Here is a 26,045-nt window from a genome sequence, read left to right on the forward strand (position 1 = left end):
AGGAATCCTGGTGTCACCCATGACGCAGGTAGAAACGTGCGAGCGTTACATATATACATCTTGCTGCTTTGTGATCATTAACTTAATTAATGCAGTGGTATCTTTATTGTTTTGGAATATAGGTAAGGGGCCGACGTTGAAGCAGAGAAGTGTCCGGTCATCTACAGCGGCTCGGGAGGTCATCATCATACTGCTTCGACTTTTCCGCCCACATATCCCCTCACATGATTCTTTGATGTGTGGTTGAGCTTATTTACCTATCTACTAAAAAAATTCAACACTCTCTCACATTAGAAAAAATTGATATTTAAGGATATTTAAGTAGATATAATACCAAACAAAAACAAAAAAAAAACGCGACGCACAGAGAAGATAAAGCGCGACAGTCTACGGCGCTGCTTTGTCAGTGCTGTTTTCGTCGGCGTCCTTCTTGCGGCGTTCCCGCACTTTCTGTCGGCGCTCGTGCTTTAGTTGCCGCTCTCGTCCCCAGGGATCGCCCCCGTAGTGAGGGCTGAACATCTCGTAGACGGCGCGCCGGCCCACCGTCGCGTCCTCGGCCATCTCGGCGCGCCCCATGCCGAGCAGAACCTCGTCCAGCGAGCTCTGGGCCACCAGCACGGACTCGAACGAGATGCACTGGCTCATCGCGTTTAGCCGAGAAAACACCTCGCTCCAGGGAAGAGTGCTGGCCACGTGGTAGACGAAGGTGCCCTGTGGAATCCCGCAGGCCCCTTAACGTATAATGTATACGTAATTCAGAGAAGTTTACGTGCAGAGGACAGGATGACACTATGAGGCTCGGAGTAGTGGATGACTCCAGACCACGGTGTAAGATACATTCTTACATCATTGTCTGGGTCACGGTGTAAGATACCAACACTTTTTTTCTATCTTACACCGTGCTACGGACTAAACTTGACCCTTCTCGTGTACGACTAAGGTGAAGAGGGCGTTGCAAAACACATTCCCTTTCGCCAATTATTAAGAGAATTTCGAATGCATTTCAAAGAGGAAGTGAACAACGTGCGTTTTGTGTCAGCGGCCATAGATGGCAATGCCATTCCTTTCGAAGCAGAGCTACCGCATATTTCACCTTTTCCAGTAACTTTAGTTTCAGGAGGCACTAGAGACGTACAGGCGTTAGCTTTATATAAAAACAAAGAAAATTATTAAAGAATAATAACGACAGATAGTCAAGGTAATTCACTGCTCCGACATGATCATACGTAATGAACATGCTGGGTGACTGACTACTGATGGTATCTATGTTTCGAAGGGGTTGCTAATTAAGTTCATCTTTAGCCGCAAAATCACCATCGTCGAATTGCGGGAAGACAATGCGGCTTCATCTTCTTATGTGTTTTTTAAATACAACATACATATAATGCTTGCAGATGATGGCGTTACACTGAACAACGCAATGAAATATTGCTGCGGTGCTAGCCTAAGTGTAATAAACCGGTGGATAAGCTTGTAGGGGTCATGTATGTTTTATGTTTGAATATCTGAAGTACTCCCGATGAAACGGAGTAAACACAGGTAATCACTCCACTCTCTTTTACCTCAAGCTTCAAGGGACGTGCTCGCATTGGGGACGCTCCCCTCATAAAACAGGCTACTTCATGAACGAGCGCTAGTGCAGTCATGTATACCTGAAGCTCACAAGTGAGCAGCGCTTCTTATGGAAAAAAAAGAGTAAACATATGTAATCACTACACTCCCTCTCACCTCAAGGTCTATGCCTACCCAACAGATGCTCCGACATTAATATTCTTTTGTAATCGAGAAAACACCGATATGCATAGCTCACTCTCCAATTTGGGCAGCACTTCTTAAAACGGAGTAAACAGAGGTAGACTAGTCTTGGAATGCAAACTTTACGCTCCCACGAAACCATTACATCTCGCGAAACGGAGTAAACATGGGCAGACACGTTCCCTTTCAACTCAAGCTTCAGAGTCTTGCATGCCTGAATGAACCTCCCACGTGAAAGTACTCATTCTGCAGTTGAGTAAACGGGGCTAAATACACATAGCTTACACTAAAACTTGAGCAGAACCATTTTTAACGGAGTAAACAGAGCTCGTCATTAATGCTTTACGCGCCGGCATTACTCCGTATAAAACAGAGTAAACCGCAATAATTTCTTTTCTCCGTTTCATTTCAAGCTTCACGAGAAGTGTACAGCAGCGTAGCGCTTGCGCATGTGCAATACTTTTTTTTTCAAACGTAGTAAACTAATGATTCAGCTATAGTAAAAAATTGTATTTATGTCTAATCGTAAAACTTTGCGGGATAACTTCATTCTGTTGAGTTTTATCATTACATAACATTGTTGCCCCTTGCTGTTGATATTGTTTTCTTTTTTTCTTCGGTTTTTCTTTGAATATTTGTCTAGTATTTACGGACGTCACCTCCACCCCTTACTCAATGCCCTTAGGTGGGCCTGTAAGGCATATAGAAGAGTTAAATAGGTGAATAAAGAAGAAAACATCAAACTGCAGTCTTAGACACCCTCCTAACGAAACCGAGCGAACACGGGCAATCACTCCGTTCTCTCACCTCTCGGCAGTCGACTCGCCTTGCTGCGGGAAAGAGCCGAGTGATCGCCTTGTCCGACTTCTCGATCATGTACGGAGTGAACTTCTCGGCGAGCGAGAAGGTGACCACAAAACCCGCGGAGAAGGACTCCCTGAGCGCCATCATGCTGCCCAGGGCCTTGATCTCGCCGCCGGCCATCAAGCCCACACGGGTACAGGCCATGTCGCACTCTTCCGTACTGCACCGTGGTCCCAACCACATCCACTGTTTTAGGGAAAGCTACTACAAGATCGAAGTATTCGCTGCATTGTACTGCAAATGGTTTCTACAAAATACCGCGAGATAGCGATGGATTATGGCAAGGGTAATAAAATTGAATGTTTGTACCATGTGACCTCACTTTAAGTATACGAGGGCGAATTGTTGCCTTATCCGCCCTCACACTGGCAGTTGCTAGCATACTGGTTAGCTTCGTTGGCAGTGCCAGGGTTGCCGTTGGTGTCTACTTTGTGTAAAACTGGCTACTTTTTGACATTTCGGTGGCAAAAATTACCAATTGGGGCCATGGGTATTTACTGGCTGCATTGAAATTACCTGTCTCACTTTTTCAAAATGATTTCATTTATTCACCCATAGTAGAAGAGTTTGTTTATATTAACATTGATGTACTATTTGGCTACAAATTTAGCGACACTATTAAATGACATAGCTATTTTGGCAATATTTGGCTAGAGTATTGGCGCCATTTACATTCCACGCAACAGTGATCCTGAACAGTGTGATGTAGTGGCGCTGAGCGATATTGCCTTTAGTTGGAAGAGCGACCACCCTACGAAAACGTCGTTCTCGGGTTTGATAACCGAACTATACGACGAAATTTCTTCAACGAAGAGGCTTTTCCTTTCCGAGAGATCTGTATTTTCTTGAGGTTTCGTGCTACAAGCGGGCAATTGTCAAGTACGCCTTCCATATTCGTCCCCACCGAGAAACGACAGTGTCTTGTGAGTAAATACGAGAGAACATTATCAACAGATATCATAGTTCTGGCGCTAGAGTGATGCAATGCACGCAATTCAACAAATTGGATTACTATTCGAAATAAAACTATCAAATAATAACTCAGGGGATCTCACCTGACGTTACGCTATACAAACGCTAGCATAAATGAATACAGCAGCTCTGGCGAAGCAAAGTGAATTGCATGCGGTCTGTCGACCCCACACAAACTAATCGGTGAGAGAACAGCTCGTACCCGCCGGGGTGGTCTATAGTGGCTAAGCTACTCGGCTGCCGACCCGCAGGTTGCGGGATCGAATCCCGGCTGCGGCGGCTGCATTTTCGATTGAGGCGGAAATGTCGTAGACACGTGTGCTAAGATTTGGGTGCACGTTAACGAAACCCACGTGGTCGAAGTTTCCGAAGCCCTCTACAACGGCGTCTTCCATAATCACAAGGCGGTTTGGGGACGTTAAACCCCGTATATCAATCAATCTATGAGCATCCAACTGGTAGAATGGTATAAGCTGTTGACCAATCTCACGTGAGATAGTGCGCGCTACGACGCCCTTTTGCTCAACATTGCCCACGGTTGCTGTTTCTTCAGCAAGATTAAAACACACTGCAGTGTTTCCACACCTGCGTGAGGTGAGAATAATCGCTGACGCAGAAACACGGGCCAAATCTCGCAGTGCTTCGTAAATCATCTGGCGCCCGGTGGTGTCAATACCCCTGGTGGCGTCATCGAGAATCACCACCCGAGGAGCTCCGATGATGGCTAAGCCGATGGAGAGTTTCCGTCTGGCGTCCGCACTGAAAACAGGCAAGCGAGAGATGGGCGACTCGTTGAGATTCTTACGAAGTATTGCTATTGAGTGCGTGTACACTGTTTGATGTCGCATAGCCCCACCGTGGTCAATGCAGGCCTAAATTGAGGCTAACAATGCCCAAAACCAGTATAAAATAAACAATCAAGGTCCGAAATAATATGAGCTGCAGCAATGACTCAGAATTAACCGAAATAATGCACCTGCAGTCGCGAAGAACGCTTTTGAAACATGCGGCTTACACCCGCGCCGCTGGTGAGGGGCGCCACCATCCTGACAATCGGGCGCTTGCCGAGGCGGTGGCGCGCTCTTCATAGCGTTGGCAAGTGCAGGAAACGCGTGATTGCCAAGGCCATAACTGGGCTTCCCGCTACGCACTTCTTCTGGTTTCCCGGGAATGTAGTTGCGTTGAAAACAAAATGTAAAACCGAAAACTTGAGAGCAAAGACATTATTTTAGGATTTAGCACGGGATCCTCAAGGGCTACAAGAGCTACACAAGGGCTATAATAACAGCAAATTAATAGGTAGTGGTAGATTTAGCGCAAGATTTGAAGTTTTATTTCAGAAATATGGTAATCCAGCTAAGACACCACGGTGGTCTAGTGGCTAGGGCACTCAGTTGCTTACCCTCAGGTCATGGGATCGAATCCCGTCTGCGCCGCCCACATGTCCGATGGAGGCGAGAATGTTTGAGGTCCATGTGCTTAGATTTAGGTGCCCGTCAAAGAACCTCAGGTGGTTGAAATTTTCGGAGCTCTCCACTACATAGTCTCTCATAATGAATGAAATGGTGGTTTTGGGACGTTATACTCTAACAACAACAATGGTTGTCCAGCTCACAAGAGCTTATCTGTTCTGAAATGATGATGTGAGTTTGCTGCGTTTACGCGTTTTGAATTGAAAGAGCGGCATGTGTGTATGTACAATGTTTTCCTGTAGCTTCAAGCATGCATTATTAAACGATATACTGTTGAATCACGGTAATACGCCTTTCATTGGAGCCGGAAAATAAAACGTCTTATGCAGAAATTCGATTAAACAAATTGGTTGAAAAAAGGAAAACATCCATACTTCGTCATGAACTCGCTCATATCGAGCAAAATCAGCAGTAAATTTGCGCTGCACATTTTTCTTTGGGACGTCTAAGACTAAATTTTTTGAAACCCTTCATGGTTATGAGGGTGTAAACTGCTGACTCGAAGGTCTCTTGGTGGAATGGCGGCATCAGCAGCCACATTTCCGGGAAAGGAAAACTCTAGCAACCTGCGTGCTTAGATTTAGACGCACGTTGAAAAAGCACCTCGCAGAGGGAATTGCTGGAACCCTCCACAATGGCACCCTCATGAAGATTTCATAGTTATGGGTGGTAAGATCTCACATATTATATTTCAGGAGAAAAAAAAGAAGCCTCAGATCACTCATTCAGGTATTAGCGGCGAAGCTACGACGTGCGTCGAAGTGTTCGAGTCCGTAGATTGCAGTTGGCAGTGGTATTTTCCGCACCAAAGCCGACGCTGCTGCGGCCTCAGCGGCTCTGCGACGTGCACACGTATCGTGAGTCTTTGGGGCGCTACATGATCGAGTGTACCGAAAAAAAAAATTAAGCGTAGGATTCATAGATATATTGGTCAAGATCCACGTCGCATTGCCCAACTTTGGGCAAACTTATGATCGTAATAGACGCAGGATTGTGCATTACTTCCAAGGAACGTTGGCCGGGCATTCAAAAAGAAAGTATGATGCAGAATGTGAGATTCAACTGCAATGAGATTCAACTGCATAAAATTTCTTCCGATAAATATCGTTTAACATTTCTTTCGATTTGTATATCAGGAGACCCCTGCTGGTTCATACTGCCTAAAATGCTTGCAGTCGACTTCACCCAATATTTCTTCGCTTGTTCAGAGATTCTGACGATATTGAACAAACACATAGAAAGTCATTAGATAGATAGATAGATAGATAGATAGATAGATAGATAGATAGATAGATAGATAGATAGATAGATAGATAGATAGATAGATAGATAGATAACCTGCCCCTGTTAGTTTTCACAAAAGTGACACCCCTGCGTACCCCTATGGTGGCTGTGCCAACATGTAACTGGGGCCAATAATAATAATAATAATAATAATAATAATAATAATAATAATAATAATAATAATAATAATAATAATAATAATAATAATAATAATAATAATAATAATAATAATAATAATAATAATAATAATAATAATAATAATAATAATAATAATAATAATAATAATACCTTTTTTAGTCTTAAGCTGTAGTGGCTCACTCCAAACGCGGGTTAGAGAGAAGAGCAAACTAACAAAGAATATGAACTACTGCGAGTGCCGCAGCAGGGTTATACACCGAGCGGCGCACCTGTAAGTGCCGCACGCTTGCCTGGCGGACTCGTTCAGGTCGACGACGCCGACGACGCATTCCACGAGGCTCTCGATCTTGTCGCTCCGTACGCCGCGTAGCCGGGCGAACAGCTCGAGCGTCTCGGCGCCACTCAGGGCGTCCAGGAGGGAGTCTTCCTCGGGGCAGAAGCCGACCTGAGACTGCCACTGGAAGAGAACGCCAGAGACACGGCGCCTGCTGCCATATGCGTATGCTCAGTGGGGGGGGGGGGGGGTGCATGATGGTGCTCTTTATAAATTTTTATTCCTTTTGTGCTTCATTTGTTTTTGCGCACCACCGTTAAGATAAGCTACCTATGTATACTCGTCCAGCAGCTCGTGCCTCTTATCCAGGAGGAGTGGTGCGGGGAGCAGAAAGTCATTATGGCTCAAGTAAAATACCATTATCAATAATATTCTAGACAGAGTACACAGGGGTAGCTCAAAGTGCATCCCTCTTCGTCTATCCCGGCAACTCACGCCTCTAAAATATAACCATTTACCTTATGTATCAACGGTAGCACATTGCAGTACGTGGCCTTTCAACGGCTTCCAATTCAATTATTGGCAATGAGAGGGCTGATACAGCTGCCCAGTCCGCCCATACTGAAAACAATCAAAGGTCGATTCCGCTCTCCAGAACTGATGCTGCACGGAAGATCCGCATGCTTGCTCGCGAACGCTCCTGTCGAAATGAAACGAACCATTTTTTAGGAACGCACGATTATGAGCATGGACCCAACCCTCCGTATTCAATTCTTTCAGGTGCTTGGCAAGGTAACGCTACCCTGCTGTGCCGATCGCGGTTGGGTGTCACATTTACTAATGCACACGCGTTCCTGCATGGCCGACATCACAGCCTGTGTCCATTGCGGCAGCGACGAAACCAATTGGCATGTTCTTTGCAAATGCCCGCAGTACTTCTCGCAGAGACAGTCGCCCCGCAATTCACTAGATTGACTGGACGACCAGACGCGTTTGAACAAAATATTCTTGTGCCACATAGAGAACTTCACGCCACAACAGAAAGCTGTCAAGGCGCCCTTGAGCTTCCTGCGTTCAAACTACCTCTCCAAACGGCTTTGTTCAGAACGCCCCGCGTGTATGCAGGTATATTTTTATCGTCTTTTGCTTTATTTCTCTCTCTATCTTTTTTTTACCATTATTTCCACACCCCTGCGCAAGGTAAGAAATTGCTTTTCTCTCTGTTAGTACACGCGAGAAGTCGCGAATATATCTGTGGGCCGACATTAGGATGTGAGTAATACTGAAATCCACTTGCGGTTTTCTCGTTTTCGGTAGAAAGTATTCAAAATCCGCAAATTATTGCGTTCTGCGAATTCTACTAGTAGCTCTTCTCTGGCGTTTCTAGTGCCGATGCCGTAATCTCCTACTGCCTGGTCTCCAGCCTGTTCTTCCCTACCTTTGCATTAAAGCCGCCAATCACTATAGTATAATGTGTTTTTACCTTACTAATTGCCGATTCCACGTCTTCATAGACCGCAAGTGGACATGGAGGAGCCCTAATGGCGACAATAAGAACGAAACAGACTTTATAATGACTGCACACCCACGAATCGTGCAGGATGTGGAAGTGGTTGGCAAGGTACGATGCAGTGACCATAGAATGGTACGGTCTCGAATTCGCCTAGACTCGAAGAAGGAACGACAGAAACTGATACGCAAGAAGCCAATCAATGAGCTATCACTGAGAGGGAAAGTACAGGAATTCAGAGTGTCGCTGCAGAGCATGTACTCGGCTCTTAGTGAGGAAACCAACCTTAGCGTAGATACAATGAATGATAATCTAACGAGTATATTACGGAGTGTGCAGTGGAAGTTGGAGGCAGGGTAGTTAGACAGGACACTGGCAAACTTTCCCAGGAAACGAAGAACCTAATTAAGAAGCGTCAAAGCATGAAAGTGTCAAGTACAACAGACAAAATAGAACTGGCAGAACTTTCGAAGTTGATTATTAGGCGTAAAGTATGCGATGTAAGAAGGTATAACATGGACAGAATTGAACACGCTCTGAAAAACGGAGGAGGCGTCAAAGCAGTGAAGAGGAAACTTGGGATAGGCAAAAGTCGGATGTATGCACTAAGGGACAAAAGAGGCAAAATAACTACCAATATGGATAGGATAGTTAAAATAGCGGAGGAGTTTTACAGAGATCTGTACAGTAGCCGAGACAACCACGACATTAATACTATAAGAACTATCAGTAACCCAGATGACACCCCACCAGTAACGATAGAAGAAGTCAGAAAAGCTTTGGAGAGCATGCAAAGAGGCAAAGCTGCTGGTGAGGATCAGGTAACATCAGATCTGCTGAAAGATGGAGGACAGATTGTGTTAGAAAAACTAGCCACCCTGTTTACGAGGTGTCTCCTGACGGGAAGGGTACGAGAGTCTTGGAAGAACGCTAATATCATCTTAATACATAAGAAAGGAGATGACAAGGACTTGAAGAATTACAGGTCGATCAGCTTGCTCTCTGTAGTATACAAGCTATTTAAAAAGGTAATTGCTAACAGAGTAAAGAAAACATTAGAATTCAATCAACCAAAGGAACAAGCGGGATTTCGAACAGGCTAGCTACTCAACAATTGACCACCTTTATACTATCAATCAGGTAATAGAGAAATGCTCAGAGTATAACCAACCACTATACATAGCCTTCATAGATTACGAGAAGGCGTTCGATTCAGTAGAAATATCAGCCGTCATGCAGACACTGCGGAATCAGGGCGTAGATGAGGTATATATAAACATTCTGGAAGAAATCTACAGGGGATCAACTGCTACCATAGTGCTTCATAAAGAAAGCAACAGAATACCAATCAAGAAGGGTGTAAGGCAGGGGGACACAATCTCCCCAATGCTATTTACCGCGTGCTTACAGGAGGTTTTCAGAAGCCTAGCATGGGAACAGTTAGGGATAAGAGTTAATGGAGAATACCTTAGTAACCTGCACTTCGCCAATGACATTGCATTGGTGAGTAACTCAGGGGACGAATTGCAACTCATGATTACGGAGTTAGACAAGGAGAGCAGAAAGGTGGGTCTTAAAATTAATCTGCAGAAAACGAAAGTAATGTACAACAACCTCGGAAAGGAGCAGCGCTTCGAGATAGGTAATAGTGCACTTGAAGTTGTAAAAGACTATGCCTACTTAGGGCAGGTAATAACCGCAGAGCCTAACCACGAGATTGAAGCAACTAGAAGAATAAGAATGGGGTGGAGTACATTCGGCAAGCACTCTCAAATTATGACAGGTAGATTGCCACTATCCCTCAAGAGGAAGGTATATAACAGCTGTATCTTGCTGGTACTTAGCTACGTAGCAGAAACCTGGAGACTTACAAAGAGGGTTCAGCTTAAATTGAGGACGACGCAGCGAGCAATGGAAAGAAAAATGGTAGGTGTAACCTTAAGAGACAAGAAGAGAGCAGAGTGGATTAGGGGACAAACGGGGGTTAAGGATATCATAGTTGAAATAAAGAAGAGGAAATGGACATGGGCTGGGCATGTAGCGCGTAGACAGGATAACCGCTGGTCATTAAGGGTAACTAACTGGATTCCCAGAGAAGGGAAGCGGGTTAGGGGGAGACAGAACGTTAGGTGGGCAGACGATATTAGGAAGTTTGCGGGTATAAATTGGCAGCAGAGGGCACAGGACCGGGTTAACTGGCGGAACATGGGAGAGGCCTTTACCCTGCAGTGGACGTAGTCAGGCTGATGATGATGATGATGATGATGATGAATACTGAAATACATTACATAAGATAATAGGTCAGCAACAAAAAATTCAAGCTCGTGGTAAAAAATATTTCGACCAGAGGGCTCACTTGGAATCCGGAATTCTGCCTTAACCGGAGCCACACCTACTCACACTATGATTTTTCACAACCAGACTCACTCAGCTCAGACACACAAAATTATTACTCACCGTGCCTTGCTTAGGCTAAAACTACCAGCTCGATTTGATTCTGAGTGAATCGATTCATGAGAGAGTTTGTCGACCTATTTACTCCAAGTAAAGCAGTCATGAATTCAAATGCAACATCAATTATTTTTATTATGACGACTGGTGCGCGCCGTTACTCTATAACCACGTCATATTGCGACGAATTTCGTCTCTAAAGATACAGGTGGGTCTGATCTACGCGTTCAAGTCATAAATACACCAATACGACGACCCGCACTGAACAGATTGAAAACGAAAGTATGTATGTCAATTAGCCCTAAATTGCCTTGTCTCATTCGCAAACATTGTATACTACAACGTTGCTATGCCAACCATCCATACAGCATCGCAGATTGGCTATAGTACAGGTTTTTCGTCTGATGAGCTGCGAGTCCAGCCATATCGGTGCGATGGCTTCAAGAATATGCTGCTGAGTCCCATCGAATGGGTTCAGTTCCCAGCCACGAAGATGGCGTCCTTCGAAAACGATAAACGTTTCCATACTCCGACAATTCTACGGTGTGCATACCACATATCCCACAACTGTGTGGCGGTGAAATCTTCCGCACAATATTGGACCTAGTGCTTTTCAGTTTATCCGGCCTACTACTATACGTAAAATGCTTTGCGCTTATACGTGTTTACTGGAGTACCGATAATGATCTGCGCATGCGTGGGTCCGAAAAACATGGCCGCACCACGTAAAATGCTTGCCGTACACCTCGAATATGTCATGTGGCTGAGGTAAGCTCCAAACTAAGTTTTAATCTTCTTCAAATTCATGTCAAACTTTGACAGCAATCAAGACTTTCAATGAGCTTTCAGGGACGGTTTTGTGCTCTCCCATAGTGGAGTATCTATAGTACTCTAAAGCTGTAACCTCTTTCTCTAAACACACAAATTGCGTCGATTTAGCGCCGTTTTCAAACGCCATACACCATTAATCGGTGCTGTAGACTTAGCGGGGGCTGACGGGCGCTCCCGGAATTTCGAAGACATGGATTACCCGTAGGTTCATTGTCTTTTATATTTTACAGATTGCGCCACTTGACGGAGAGGCAGCTATGGCACACGCTATCCTGTGTTGTGCTGTACGCATTCGCGTTAGCGGCTTACGCCGCTCTGGCGGTTGCTATGGCACGGCGCGGCGAGGTTTCCTCCGGACGACTGGGCCTTGATTCGTCTCGACTGACCGCTTCGACACGATCAGACGAGGGCGCGAACTCACTTGTCGCGGTGAATCGGACAGCTTCTTGGCGCCCATGTAGGCCTCGCCGATGCTCATGACGGTGTAGGCGGCCAGCATCTGGGCCACGCTGCTCTTCCCGCAGCCGTAGACGCCCAGCAGGCCGAAGCACTCGTCACGGGCAAGCGCCAGGTTGAAGCCGCACACGGCGTAGTCTTCGCCGTACCACTTGTGCACCTCTTCGGCGACTAACGCGTAGTCACCCACGGTGTGCTCGGCGCATGCGCGGTGAACCTGCAGCATCAGAGGCAAAGTTGATTTGATTCTTTGTGGGGTTTAACGTCCCAAAATGACCATATGATTATGAGAGACGCCATAGTGGAGGGCTCCGGAAATTTCGACCACATGGCGTTCTTTAACGTGCACCCAAATCTGAGCACACGGGCCTACAACATCTCCGCCTCCATCGGAAATGCAGCCGCCTCAGCCGGGAATTATCCCGCGACCTGCGGGTCAGCAGCCGAGTACCTCAGCCAATAGACCACCGCGGCGGGGCGAGAGGCAAAGTTGAATTTAAGGACAAACGGGATAGAAATATTAGCAACTATACAGAAGGGGCATCAAACAAGCGGCCCGCCGGCCTTTCGAGTGAGGCCCGCTGCCCGCAAATAGCATTCTCCATCCCATGTTTCTTTTACGACTTCAACTTGCAAGGTTGAAGTGTTCTGGTTTTTCATAGGAGAAATGCAAGAAATTTAACTCTTGCAGCAAAATAGCTATTGTGTAAAACCAATATGTTAGGCAAATACTTCAATACTCTTGTTGCGTTTGGGATGTTTGCCAGCAGGGGGCATTCAAAGCGTTAAGAGATTCTAAGATTCAGCTGCGAAATTTGTTTATGCCAATTACACCCGTCACTTTAGCATGTCAGGTGCAAAGGAAAGTCTTGGATGGTAGTCACTTCAGCAGCGTAGGGAATATTGAAGGTTCACATTTTTCATGCTATATTTTATAATGTCACTGGTATTAACCAGGATTACTACTTGCACAATCCTGATTACGTCTTACTCACGTTTTATGATGCCTACAAGATCAGGGAGATAAGATATAGGATGAACTAATTTTATTTTTCCCAGAACAATTCACTACAGTGCAACCAACGGCCTCTTAACACTCATTGCCAGTGTTTTCTCCCCCGATTAATTTGCTTCCTCTTTGCAAAATCTCTGTCGTAAATGGTCCTCGTGATTGCCTTTGGGCTATTTGCTTCTGTGTTTTTAATACTAAATGTGTTTTGCTGTTTTGATTTTTGTGTGTATTTGGCTACTTGTTTTCCAGTGGAATCGATTACTTTCAGCGATCGTTGTCGCTGTTGGTAGTGATTCATTTTTTCCTTTGTTAGAGTCAAGTGAATTGTTCAGTTGATGACGGGTGTTTTGTTGTGCGAAATACATATTGTCTTTGTTTTCGTCTTACTGTATGTTACCCGCTGGCATTTTTCGTACATTTTTGTCACTCTCCGTTACGTTGTGTATTCAGTGTACTTCATACTATCTGGATAGGCTGTACTGTTCGTGCCGCAAATTGAGCTTGTGTTTTGTCTTGAAATCATGTTGTATTCCTCCCACTGTAATGCCTTATAGCGCTGTGGGTTTTAAATAGAAAAATTACCTGCTTTTATTGGCAAACTTAGTATTGCCACAGTATTGCCCCCCCCTCCCCCCCCCCGTAATGCCAAAAAGTGCTGTGAGTATCGTGACAGATAAATAGAAACCTCGCGACAGCCCCACCTTCCCCCTCAAGCTTATCCAAGGACCTCATCGACAAATCAGTTTTGTGTTGTCTTTTTTTTCAATAAAGTGACCTTGCTGGCTTGCAAGCACTCCCAACTCGCATTCGAAGGTACTATATCAAAAGGCGCCAAAAAAGCGCTTACTTTGTGTGATATTGGTGTTAAAAGCATCGGCATCATTGTGTAAAACGCCAATTCTATAGGCTAACAGACTCATCAGTCAACATACTCGGACTCAGACCGAGCCGTGAGTCGTAGCCTGAGTGAGTCCGGGTGAGCAATGTTTTGCCGAGTTTGAGTCCGAGTGAGTTCGGGGGAGGAAAATTTTCGAGTGAGTCCGGCTCGGAAAAACTCTGGTGAATCTGAGTTCGAGTGAGCTCCTGAAGTTTTGTCGACCTAGGGCCAGCACTGCAAAGAAGCGCTACTAGGTAGGTATGTGGGGTTCAACGTCCCAAAACCACCAGAGACGCCGTAGTGGAGGGCTTCGGAAATTTCGACCATCCGGGGTTCTTTAACCTGCACCCAAATCTGAGCACACGGGCCTACAACATTTCCGCCTCCATCGGAAATGCAGCCACCGCAGCTGGGATTCGAACCCGCGACTTGCGGGCCAGAAAGATGCGCTACAAATGGTAGCCTGTTATTGCAGCAACGCAGTTGCTTATATACATCGGAACGCCGGACACGGGCTCAGCCAGTTCCGTCTCTAATTGACGTGAAGTAGAGACACCGATGGCCTATGGCTGCTTTCCTTTTCAACTTTCGACTCCTCACTAATCGTCATAATAGTTGCCGGCACCTGGTGAACGAGAGCTATTGTGCTATATATTAAAGAAACACCGCTCACCGTGCGCCGTTCGTTGTTGGCCTCTGCGTCTGTCGAGCCCCGTGACGGGTCGCCCACAGAATCCGGGCGAAAAAACCGGCCAGAGTTGCGGCAGCTCAGATACACGAATAAAATGACGGCCTCCGTAAACAAGTAGTACACCTCTAAGCCGACGCCCACCTTTGACGGATTAAGCGGGCTCCAGTCGACGTGGTCTCTGAGATCCGTGTCCAGCACTGCGAGCAGAAGTTATGATCCTAGCGAAGCGTTCGCCTCATAACGAACAAAAACAGATCACTTGCGTCGGCGTGAATATGAATGAGGCAAAAAAGTAATCATATCGGGATGAAATCGCCATATGACACCATCGTGACGTCGCAGATCGCCTAATGGTATGACATCCTGACGTCTATGACGCTACGCAACGTGCCGTCCCATGGTAACGTCATCGCGTGACACCATCGCCTTATCAAACATGGGCTAATCACGGAAGCAGTGGAAAACCACGTTAAGAGCAGAAAGCTTCGAGTGAAGGAAGGTAGGTTGAGCACTTAAGCTGATAACCAAGTGAAGTAGAAATATAGTCTCGCCATCATGTCATTTTGAGGATGTTTCACATGGCACAAAAGTAGCGTCGGTGTGCCCCCATATAGCATGGCTCCAGAAATTTTGACCATCTAGCGCTCTTTAACGCGTACTGCCATCGCACTAGTACACAGGCCTCTGCACCTGTATGCCTCATACTGACTTGTATACGATAAGGAGTCACTCCATGACAAATAATGCACTCTGTCACAACACTGGTATGACTTTGCAATGAGCAAAAAGGCAAGTAAATTCATCGCCCTGCCTCTTATTGTAACGCGCCTCCGATGCATTCAGAAAAAAAAAAAAGCTGGCGGAAGGGAATAGGACCACTGCAGGAAGTGAAGCGACCGTCCTTCTATTTATAACTTCAACCCAAAAGCAAGCTGTGATAGCACAGCACACGCAGGGTATGCCGGCACTTTTTATATCTATTCGAGGGCTGCGAAAGGCGGTAGGCCTAGCACGTAGAACATACGACGTGCCGGGTAATCCAATTGGTGGGCACATTATACGAACATGATGGCAACAACAATGGTGATTCTAATGCTCTTCGAATGTAAGTATACTTCCGATTGCGAAAAATCCCAATGGCCAGCCTTACACGACACGAAGGTGAAAGTAGACTTCTGCTATTTTTTCTCAGTCAATAAATTCATCCTGCCTATCTCCCCCCCCCCCCCTCTAAAATCTTCCTGCACTTAACGTCTTTTCCATTGCCTTTGAGCTCGTAGGCATTTCAATCTGTTTGCACCTCACCTGGTTGCGTATTGCCTCCGGGATAAGGCCACCTTTCACCAAGGAACGATGTGATGAGATTTCATCGTGTGGCATCATAACGTGACATCAGAAGTATGTCAGAAGTTTTGGTGGCGCCATGATGTAATGTGGTGACACCAGCGCGTAGTGACAATCTTTATATCACTTGTGTTCCCGCCAGCGGTAAACTTTCTGGGTGGATGAGGCATTGATCAATAAGAAACAGGACAGTAGGGTCGACAGCTAGTCTAGGTGGTATTGTTCTATATTATTTAAAGCAGCGTGTTAAAGACAGGACAAGAAGTCTGGACTAAAAACGTTTCGAAAAGTTTTACGGACACTGCGAAGCGTTCGTGGTGTCCACTTCTTGCCCTGTCGCTTGCGATGCTTTAAGTGATAAGGACAGCAGAAGCGTATACGCACTTTCGCAGCACATGTCCACTTGCGTCCTGAGAAGACCGGCGAACATTTCCTCGTGGTAGGTGGCCTTGTAGTCGGCAACCGTGCGGCAGAACGCGATCAGTGCTGAGGTGTCGTCGAGCCGCTCCAGGGCGAGCTGCCTGCAGGCGCGACGAGACCAGTCCAGGGCGACCACCTTTATCAACGACATGGGCACGGCGCAGGGCGGCAAAGCGCTGCACAGGAAACCGGCGTCGTGCCCGGCCGTGGCCAGTCGTACGGTCGCGAAGAACGTCAGAGCGCCTGCCCGGGATAAACGCCGTTATAATCTTTTCGTGAATACTGGGGAGTAAAGATTTAACTCGCTCCGCCTCGAGGAGAGTAATAAAACAGTATAGCTGGTGGCCTTCCCTTCATCAGGTCATCGCGTTTCTATGTATTTCAAGTCTTTCAGGTATACGGTATCGCTGCTCTTTATTACAGACTCCTTGTGAAGCTTCGAGGTGGTAGGATAGCCACAAGCTTGTATAACCACGTGACAGTGATGCGACTATGGTAATGCACACCCTATTTGTTGAGCTTACTGTGTAGCCGCCTTTGATTACTGAAAGTTGTGCGCAATGGCTTTTACCCAGCTTGTGCGATACATGCACATCTATGATGGTGATAGCTTTCTCGTGCGCCGCATGGACTTCCATGGCGCGTACCCGTTCGTAGGGCTAGCTTGTCCTTGATTCTCGGTGGACCGATGGTAAGTAGTTGAAACTGCTGTTTTTCTTTGAGGTTTGCCCCGTTTTTGGCGCCCATCTGCGTTACCACGAATCCCGGATTTAAAAACCTAGGCTGATAACAGCTTCCCTGTTGAGATGATATCTGGTGTTTTGCGTCCCTAAAACACGACATGAATATGAGAGATGCGTATTGTAGGGCCCCGCAAATTTCGACCATCTGGTGTTCTGGTGCACTGACGTCACACAGTACACAGGCCAGTGGCTCTTCATTCCGCTCGAAATGTGACTTCCGTGGCCGGAATCGAACCCACGACCTTCGAGTGAGCAGCCGAGAACCATAATCACTGCTCCAGCAATGCGGGCAAATAACGGAGCTAAATACTGAAGTGTTCCCACGGAACATTTGCCAAGTCATGCCGAGTCGTCACTATCATCATCATCAGCCATACCACAATGTCACGGACGGCCATTTTCGTCGACCCGCGTCACGGCAATTAACGGGCGCCATACTCCCCCACAGACCGCGGGAACGGCGGGCGCATGAAGGGAGCCGAGAAGTGCAGAATGGGGTACTCTTCTTAGAACGTCGCCGCTGACGTTTGATCCTTTTGTAACTGCAGCGGCGTCTGAAAGTTCGTGGAAGGTCGCGATGTACCCCGAACAAGGATTAGACTACGGGACGCACCGGCTAAGAGCCAAACAGTCTGACCGTTTCCCACGGGGGAAACCGTGGGAAAACCTCAGGTGGCCAAGCCGTATGACAACATCCCAACAGGTTGTCACTCTCGCTAGTTGAGGGCATCTCCCAATTAAAAAGGGGTGGGGTCAATATATTTTGGGGCGGAGTTTCCATCAATTAAACACGCATGATTGGACCCATGTAGAGGTCTCTTTTCCCCAAGGAAGAGAGCGAGGAGACACGAGGGTAAATCCCCCTCGTGTTTTGCCCTGCTAGGCAGACTAGTCGCTGACCAACATGGTGTAGAAATAGATCAACAAGTATCTCTTCTAGAAGTTTTTAGTGTGGCTCTGTATCGGCTGGCCACCTAAACCTAGTCGTTCGTCTAGTTGTGACGCGATATTAACGTCTGCAACGTAGACATCGGGACTTCGCCTCGAGTTAGCTTAACCTGCCGGAAGTCACCTGCAAGCACTAGCCTCCCGGAGCCACCAGCGTTGCAACACCGCCGACATCGCAGTCGTGCCAGAACTCTCTTCGACTTCTCGCATCCGATCGTCGGGGACGCAACGCTGCCGGTCATCACACGTATGCCTTCACCTTTTTATATCTTCGAACTTTCTCCTCCATAGTTCTATTGTTGTTAGTTTGTGTAGTTTGTAATAGTTCTCTCTTGTAAGCTGATTTATTGTTTCTTTATATGTATTTTTTTGTTGTATCAAGTGTTGATGTACTTTGTTAGTTGTATTGAAGTGTTGTTCCAGATCCCGTGTGCTGCAATATCACTAGAGTAAAGTTTGTTTTGTTTTCTCACGTCTCTGATCTCTTCACTGTCTCTGCTTGTGTACGGAACGAACTAACCTGCTGTCATTCCCGTCGCCGACTTCGCGCTGGCGACGCTAGAGTGGCAGCTTGTAACACATTCCCACTGCTTGGCGAAAGGCTGTACGACATTGTTACGGGGCAGATTTATTACAACCACTATATTTTTACCAATTAACTGGTCCCAAGCCATAGCGGTGGTCCAATTATGCCGCAAAGTTCTAATGTTAATTGCATCTTCACACCTTTTTGGTGCCCCACAACTCGAACCCAGTCTGTCACAAAGTTTTCTGAAATAAACTATAGGGGACTCTTACGCTGCGATCATTCAGCTACGATGGGAATGGTGCATAGCACCATAGTGCCCAAATTTGGTTTGTTTTAGCGCTTGCTCGCTTCGAGCGCACTTGTGGTTTTTTTCTGTGTTTTAGTTTTGTCTCGACAAAAGAACGGATCGTCATGAACTCCGTGACTCTTTTTGAAGTGGGGAAACTCAAAGTTTAGGGTAGTGTAGTACAACTGCTGAAAATTCGCCGATTGTCGTCAAAGCCGTTTGAAGCCACGCGAGGCCAGACGGAGCCGAAAGAACGATGATAATACAAATTCGTGTACTACCCATTATTCCCTTGCTGGTTAAAGCAAGAAGCAGAAGTGTATCTATAGGAAACTCTATGCTGGCACCTTTTCGTGAGTCATTGGCTCTTGTCTTCTCAATACACGTCTTGCTGACTTATCAAATCATGTGAAACGTACGCAGATTCAGGGGGAGAGCTCACCGAACAGGCCGAATATGACGAACGCTACGACGTAGGCTCTGAAGGCTGTTTTGCAGGAGTAAGCGATGACGTATGCCGACAGGATGAACAGGATGCCGGACATGGCAAACACCACAAACAGGGCCTCTGCGAAAAAAAAAGTTTATTATATTCCTTTCACGCATTATGCATCGATGACACAACAAATAAACTTTTAAGAAGTATAGAAAAGTTTTCCCATCATAATATGCAATGAGAACAACATTTTTTCCTCGTTTTTTTTCTTTTTCAAAGAATACCTTCTTCCTTCTGACTCACCGAATTCACCATGGTGGCCTCTCACTGTCCTCGCTCATTCTCCCCCTCCGCTTTTTGCTGTTGCCCTCTCTTGCTCCTTTGTTTTGATTGGGGAGGAGGTTGCGAGGCATTTACACACAAGTGCTTGCGAAATTTGTTGCAGCATTGAAAAAAAGAGTAGTCTGCTTGGGGAAACTTCGACTCGAGCCCCCACCCCACATCAATTTCTCATACCAAACAAAAGAGAAAAGCTCACATAAATAATTTCATTATAATTCATATGCAAAACAGGAAATTCGAGCTGAATGCTACCATAAATCGAATTCAAGTCGAATCACTCGATGCACGATGCATTATCGACATAGAAAAATATATTGATTGCTGCTATCCCCATCAGAGATTGGCATGGTGGCGTCACCCCTATATGCGACGCCTGACGACATGCGGACGTTGGTTGGCCAGATTAGCAGACGCTAACGAGCTTAAGTTTGCACTTTTTGTACCTTAGAAAATAGTTCATTGCCATATCTCTCAAGGTTATCGTCATCACAGCGAAAGTGCCACCCACGGCGAAGGCAAGACTAGTCACTTTCGTCGAGTGTGACCAATCGACATAGACGTTTTTTTTTGTGAACTTTTTACTAATGAGGAATGTTACTCATTCGGAATTACACCACTGACGAAAATTCACACAAGCAGAGAAGTAGAAATTATTATATCTCAACAAAAACGATTCTGTACTTGGATAGTTCATCTCAGGGCAAAAATAAGCGTGCGTACTTGAAATGTAGCGACGGATTCCCTACTCCGCGTGTGCTTGCCACTTAATCAGGCACACTGGCTTGGCATTTTCAACGGCCTGGAACTGGCTGGTCTGTTCAACATTGATTCACCTAATGGTAACACGTAATTACACGATGTAATTACACGAAGATCGTGAAATGCTCACTGTAAGCGATCGTATGCACGTCGTAGTACAAAGCGAATGCCACAGAGGTTGGCAAGATGATCCAGACGAAGAGAGCACAGTCGAAGAGGAGATGGCACAAGCAATGCAGCCACCCAGGAACGCCCGTCATCAACAGCAGCTGCATAAACTGGCTGCAGTGCTCGGCGCTGAAGAAAGTCACGAACGAGGACACGATGAGCACCGACGCTAGTGGGGCCATAACAGCCCAGATGGCCGCCATCTTGTGCACCAGCAAGTCCACGTGGCCCATGGGGTCGTCCTCGAAGTATTCTGAACCCGGATCACCCTTCTGCCGATGGCTGTGCTCGGGCTTAACGACCTGGACGCGAAATGTACCATCGTGAACAATGCCAGCGGAAACACTAAGTTTACCTTCTAAAGTCCATGGCGGCTAAATGCGACAGACAAGAGCAAAAGTGTTTCATAACACTTATTCGTATAGCGGGAATGTATCTCTTGCGAAGTCAGTATACGTGACACGTGGGAGGTATAATGGCCAAGTAGACTGCACCAGGGTGGTCAATCCTGCTCTTATGAGTTAGTGTATTACCGGCTCTTGTCACTAGTGAGACCGCACCCCAGGCCCTTTTTTGCGATTCCATCATTAGAATTTTTTATAATATATCCAGTTGGGAGTTGTCCGGCATCGGCATTCGAGCCAGGGACCTCTTGCATGCTAGGCTGATGCACTACCTCTAAGTAGCTCTTCCGGCACACTTTCTTGGCACTGTTGAATGCTACAGTGACTGCGGATCAGCTCTCAACTTGACATTCCTCGTAGCTTATGTGGCCTTCCTGTTACTCTATGAAACGCAGTAGTTCTCCTTAAGTAAAAAATATGACTGCGGAAATTCGAGAATCAGACCTTGAAAGCTTCGTCCTAAACAGGCCTAGCTGAGTGCTCTAGATTACCATCGTTCCAATGCGTTCACACATTTCCTTTTGTGTTGCTAATTTTCGATATTTTTCAATTCAGAATGTCTGCACCGTGGAGGTTTTCCTCATTTATGTGGGCCGATATGTTTATGCATTCATGTAAGTACATATATATGCGCAACGTAATGATTTTTATTTTGCTAATGTATCTAGACGCATCAAAACGTGGCTGTTATATTAAATAACAGTGCCTATTACTATTTATGAGAAGATCATATAACGCAGAATAATTTTGTGATCTAGCTAACTATTACTTTGGAGGTTTCATTAAAATTGTGATTATGTATAGGCAAGTAAGCACTGCTTGTTTTACGCCCAGCGCGATCAAGACATCGTCAGCAAGTTTACCACCTTTTTTTGTCCTGGCCACGAGCAAGTGCTCATATCACATGAGAAATAAATGAAATTACCGAGCATTAATTGTAGCTAATTGTAAGCACCAGCTTGGTGTTCCCTTTCATACTGTTCTCGATTGAAATAAATCTATATTACGTTGCTTTATTGTAATCATCAACAGCAGCAACATAATCAGTAGCCTGACACCCCGCCGCCCTCAAGCGCAGGGCAAAAGCTATCCCACATACCTTCAATCAAACCGCGGTGCTTGGCTATCCCGAAAACACGTTCTCCCAGCAAAGCCCTTAGGTAATCTCATCCACCCACCTAACACTCTACCAACCACTGCCACACTTTCAATCTCTTCAAAATTGCCCACCGCAGTGGTGCAGTGAGTAAGTTAGGGTGCTCGGCTGCCGACACGAAAGTCGCAGGTTCGATACTGGTCGCGGCGGTCGCACTTCGATGAAGGCGAAGTGGTAGAGGCCAGTGTACTATGCGATATCAGTACACTTAATGAACACCAGATGGTCAAATTTTCCGGAGCCCTTTATCACGGCGTCTCTCACAATCATATCTTGGTTTCAGGGCCTTAAACCCCACATATATTTATCAACTTTCGGAAATCAATCTGCTGACCTTTACATATTAAAAAATACCGGCGATGTATCAGAGGAGAGAGAGCAAGCGACTTCAAGCTGGAACGATGTGCCGTTTAAGAGATCCGGCTGAATGGGTTTGGGGCCCTCGGTTTCCAGCAGTCAAATGCGAAGTTCTTCGTTAGAGTGCCGTGAAACACTTGACCAACGACTGCAGCCGAATTAGGAACAGTACCCCTACCTCTGGCAAGTGCACCTCCAGCGTCGTCTCAATGCGAGCCCAGTAGCTTTTCTCCGTGTATGCGAGCAAGGCACTGCTCACGAGGCCGTACGCTATAATCTTGCTCATGATGGCGTACGGATTGTACCAGGCCTCCAACCTGTACGGCAGTAAGAGACGGCAGGCTCAATGCGGCATCCTCAGGTTATGTTTTTTTTGTGTGTGTAATTACAGTACTTTTTTATTCTATGCAATACTTTTTGAAAATTCAGGTTTGCTGCTTTTCAGTTTCTTTTACAGTTAGAGGTCCTTTCTTATGATGAAGTTCTTTGCACTGTATTAAACTAACACTAAACTTGGGCTGCTTCGTATGTGTCGGCTGTGTTTTCGCCGATTACACTTCTACCACAAGTTGTACGAAGCGTTTGATGTCAGTCTTACTGTAACACTTCGCATGATATGTTAAATATTTGATGTGATCCCTGCAGATATTTTGAAACATCCTCACTTTCTTAAGCTATATTAAGAATTTTATGCGAATATTTATCCATTGAATGTCACATCTTGCCAATGTTAGCGTCCTTAAGGGCCCACCCAGTAAACACAGAGCCCTAAACATCGTCAACATTTCTAAGATACATGAAATTTGACTGAATGAATGATTTATTAACTGATGCATTATCTGACGTGAACTGAATACAAGGCCTCTGAACCACGGATTGGCAAAGAATCAGGGAAACGACAGCCTTGGACATTCTTTGTACTTGTAGAATGCACAACACTGGAATCGCATGATATTGAAAGAGGTTGTAGGCCTTATAGGCACTGTATCCTTACTATCCGCCATACCGAATGATGCTTCAGCAGCCCCCTAAAAACCTCAATGCTACAATATCAATTAAACGTATATGGGTGCATGGTACAGAAAACAGACATTTTTCAGTAGCCCATGTATAACATGCATATGCAGTGTGTCATCGTTAAACAATGGCTATACCTCTAATTCTGTATACACCTTCTCAAATTGAATGTTACGAGCGCGGTAGTAAAGGTCCTGAATTTTATTTTTGTCGACTCAAACGCTAGTAAAAACACAGTGCGCTGCAAGCTTTGGAAAACTGGCGAAGCTTGCGCTGGTAGGGCTTGAAACAGAAAAATCGGACGATTCAGAATACCTATGTGGTTGCTTCTATAGCTTCATTGTGCGGGCCGTATCGAAAGAAACATTTTCAGCCCGATTTGCAGCTCTGTTACACTTCTCGCTTGTTTCTAGGCCTCTGCTAGGTGATCCAGGTAGGTTGTTTATTTTTGAGGTAGTTGTCAGGCTTTGGGTAGGTGGTGTCAGGTTGTTTCTACGTTGATTCCAATCGCAGAGAGGTTCGAGTTAAGCGACAGACAGCCAGAGACCCGACAGGGATGTCAAAACTGCAGGAACTGTGCGCTGAAAACAAAGAGCTCGCACGTCTATTAAATTTGCGCGCCCGTCATTGTTTGCTCATTGGCCTCCTATCGCATCAGGCTGTTCTTGCAGCCACCGTCACCTCTCCCGTTGCCTAGTATTCTCCTATTACACGTACTCGGGAATTCGGCTCGCCGTCGTCGCTTCAAGGCCATTCGTTGGCCTAACAGCTGCCTTCATGTTTAGTGGACCACCGGTGAGCATGGATATTCACCCGATTTCTGTGGCACATACCCGTACACAATAATTACGGCTACGCCTCCTCATTACACGTAGGTATGAAACCTTTGATAAGAATAACGATTTCTGCGCATGGGTGAAACGTTATTGTGCGTGACTCACTCCCTGTTGCGGAACACTGCACCGAGCACAATGCTTGTAGTGTAGGACACGTAGTCTTTTTCGGCCTCCGCGAGCAGCACTTCCTCCGCTGTGTCGTTGTAGCGCGTCACCACTGCTCTGTCCTCCTCCAGCTGCGCAAAAAAAACAATCGGACGATTAAGAAGGAGTTCCACGTTGGTGCAACGAGCACTGCTGAAGCTGTCTTCGCAAACGGTTCTGAACAACAAAAACATATTTTAAGCATACTTTCATTCGCATAGGTCGCACCAACATCTGCGGTCCCACGGAAACTACGGCCCACGGAAATCTTGTCCCATACACCCATAGCACGGCAAAAACTGTAGAGCGCACCCGGACTCAGAGTCACCAACATTTTGCCTGAGCCGGACTCACACTAACAAACTTCTTCTTCAACCGAACTCAGTCAGACTCAAACTCGTCAAAATACTACTCATTTGGACTCACTCAAACTCAGACTCACGGCTTGATCCGAGACTGAGCGAGTCCGAGCGAGTCAACTCACGAGTGAGTTTGCCAACCTATGCCTACAGCCAAGTATTATCCGCCCCTTTACCTGCGAAAATAAACTTTTTGGCATTCGTCCCTTTCTTATATAAGCGCCTACACTGTTGGGACATTGCAGAACGTTCATTTCAACTTGGTCTGAGATATCATTGTCCTAAAGCATGCGCACGGTTATTTGTCCTTTAAAATGCGTGTGCGATCTACCTTTTGCATACTTCAAATGGTCGAGAACAAAATAAAGGTTCGGAGTGCATAAATCAATGCTAAGGAACAACGTGCTCAAAATGGCCGGCCTTTTTTAGCACCCAGCTGTCCGTTAGTAAATGGGGAAATCAATTGTACTTGGAATACTACAGTAGATGCATGGTAACGATTGTCAGAGAACTACATGGTCATAACCCAGCACAACAAAGTAGTCTGGTTGAATTAAAAGCTTTTATTGCCTCACGAATCAACTGCCGCAAAAATGTTTAGAGTCCATTGAGCACGAGTGGAGTTTCATGATTGGTCACACGCTTCAAGCGCTTTTTCTCTTTCCTTTCGTACTAACGAGCTTGCTTGAGGGGGAAGGGAGAGTGTAAGTGCGTGTCACAAAAATAGGCACTTTTTTTTTCTTCGAACGTGCGCCTGACTTTCACTGTGAACGCGAGTGTGCGAGATGGCACGTGGTGGCATCCCACAGCGGCCACGGAAACTATCCAGCTCACGATGCTGATACCCGAGAGTGACATTTGTCCAGAGATAAGGCAACTAGTTTTAGCTGATTTTAAAGACCTAAATGTAATCTCAGGCCCCAAGCTGCACTATATTGTTCGGCTTGCGTGTTCTCGGAAGCCTTGGCTATCTATCGGCAGTGTTTTTCTAATTATTCTGCAAAATCGCTACATGGACAGTCTCGATTGAGTGAAGGTAAGGGGCAGACTTGGCGTTTCCTTAGACAATTTGGGGGTGAAAATGGCCCGCGCCGTGTGAACACGAGCGCACGCCTACGCCATCGCTGCCACCCTGTATCCTCAGAACTGTTATTCACGTGGACCACTATCAACACCACCCTCCTTGCAATGCAGCGAGGGGTTGCTGTGG

At 46.1% G+C, this 26,045-nt stretch overlaps 1 protein-coding gene across 1 annotated transcript in view; it reads right to left on the minus strand.

Annotated features, from left to right (window-relative positions):
• Window positions 1-387: 387 nt before the first annotated feature.
• Window positions 388-26,045, minus strand: part of LOC142774278 (uncharacterized) — a 30,716-nt gene continuing 5,058 nt past the window's right edge. The window contains exons 3-12 of the mRNA XM_075874672.1: window positions 24,438-24,568; window positions 22,658-22,796; window positions 20,525-20,864; window positions 19,300-19,425; window positions 16,316-16,594; window positions 14,570-14,784; window positions 11,973-12,224; window positions 6,755-6,942; window positions 2,563-2,779; window positions 388-711 (exon numbers count right to left, since the gene is read on the minus strand). Of these exons, the coding sequence (XP_075730787.1) occupies window positions 388-711; window positions 2,563-2,779; window positions 6,755-6,942; window positions 11,973-12,224; window positions 14,570-14,784; window positions 16,316-16,594; window positions 19,300-19,425; window positions 20,525-20,864; window positions 22,658-22,796; window positions 24,438-24,568 (2,211 nt within the window). The remainder of the gene's footprint in view (window positions 712-2,562; window positions 2,780-6,754; window positions 6,943-11,972; window positions 12,225-14,569; window positions 14,785-16,315; window positions 16,595-19,299; window positions 19,426-20,524; window positions 20,865-22,657; window positions 22,797-24,437; window positions 24,569-26,045) is intronic.

The sequence above is a fragment of the Rhipicephalus microplus genome, chromosome 10 (genome assembly GCF_043290135.1).
Source record: "Rhipicephalus microplus isolate Deutch F79 chromosome 10, USDA_Rmic, whole genome shotgun sequence".
NCBI lineage: Eukaryota > Metazoa > Arthropoda > Arachnida > Ixodida > Ixodidae > Rhipicephalus > Rhipicephalus microplus.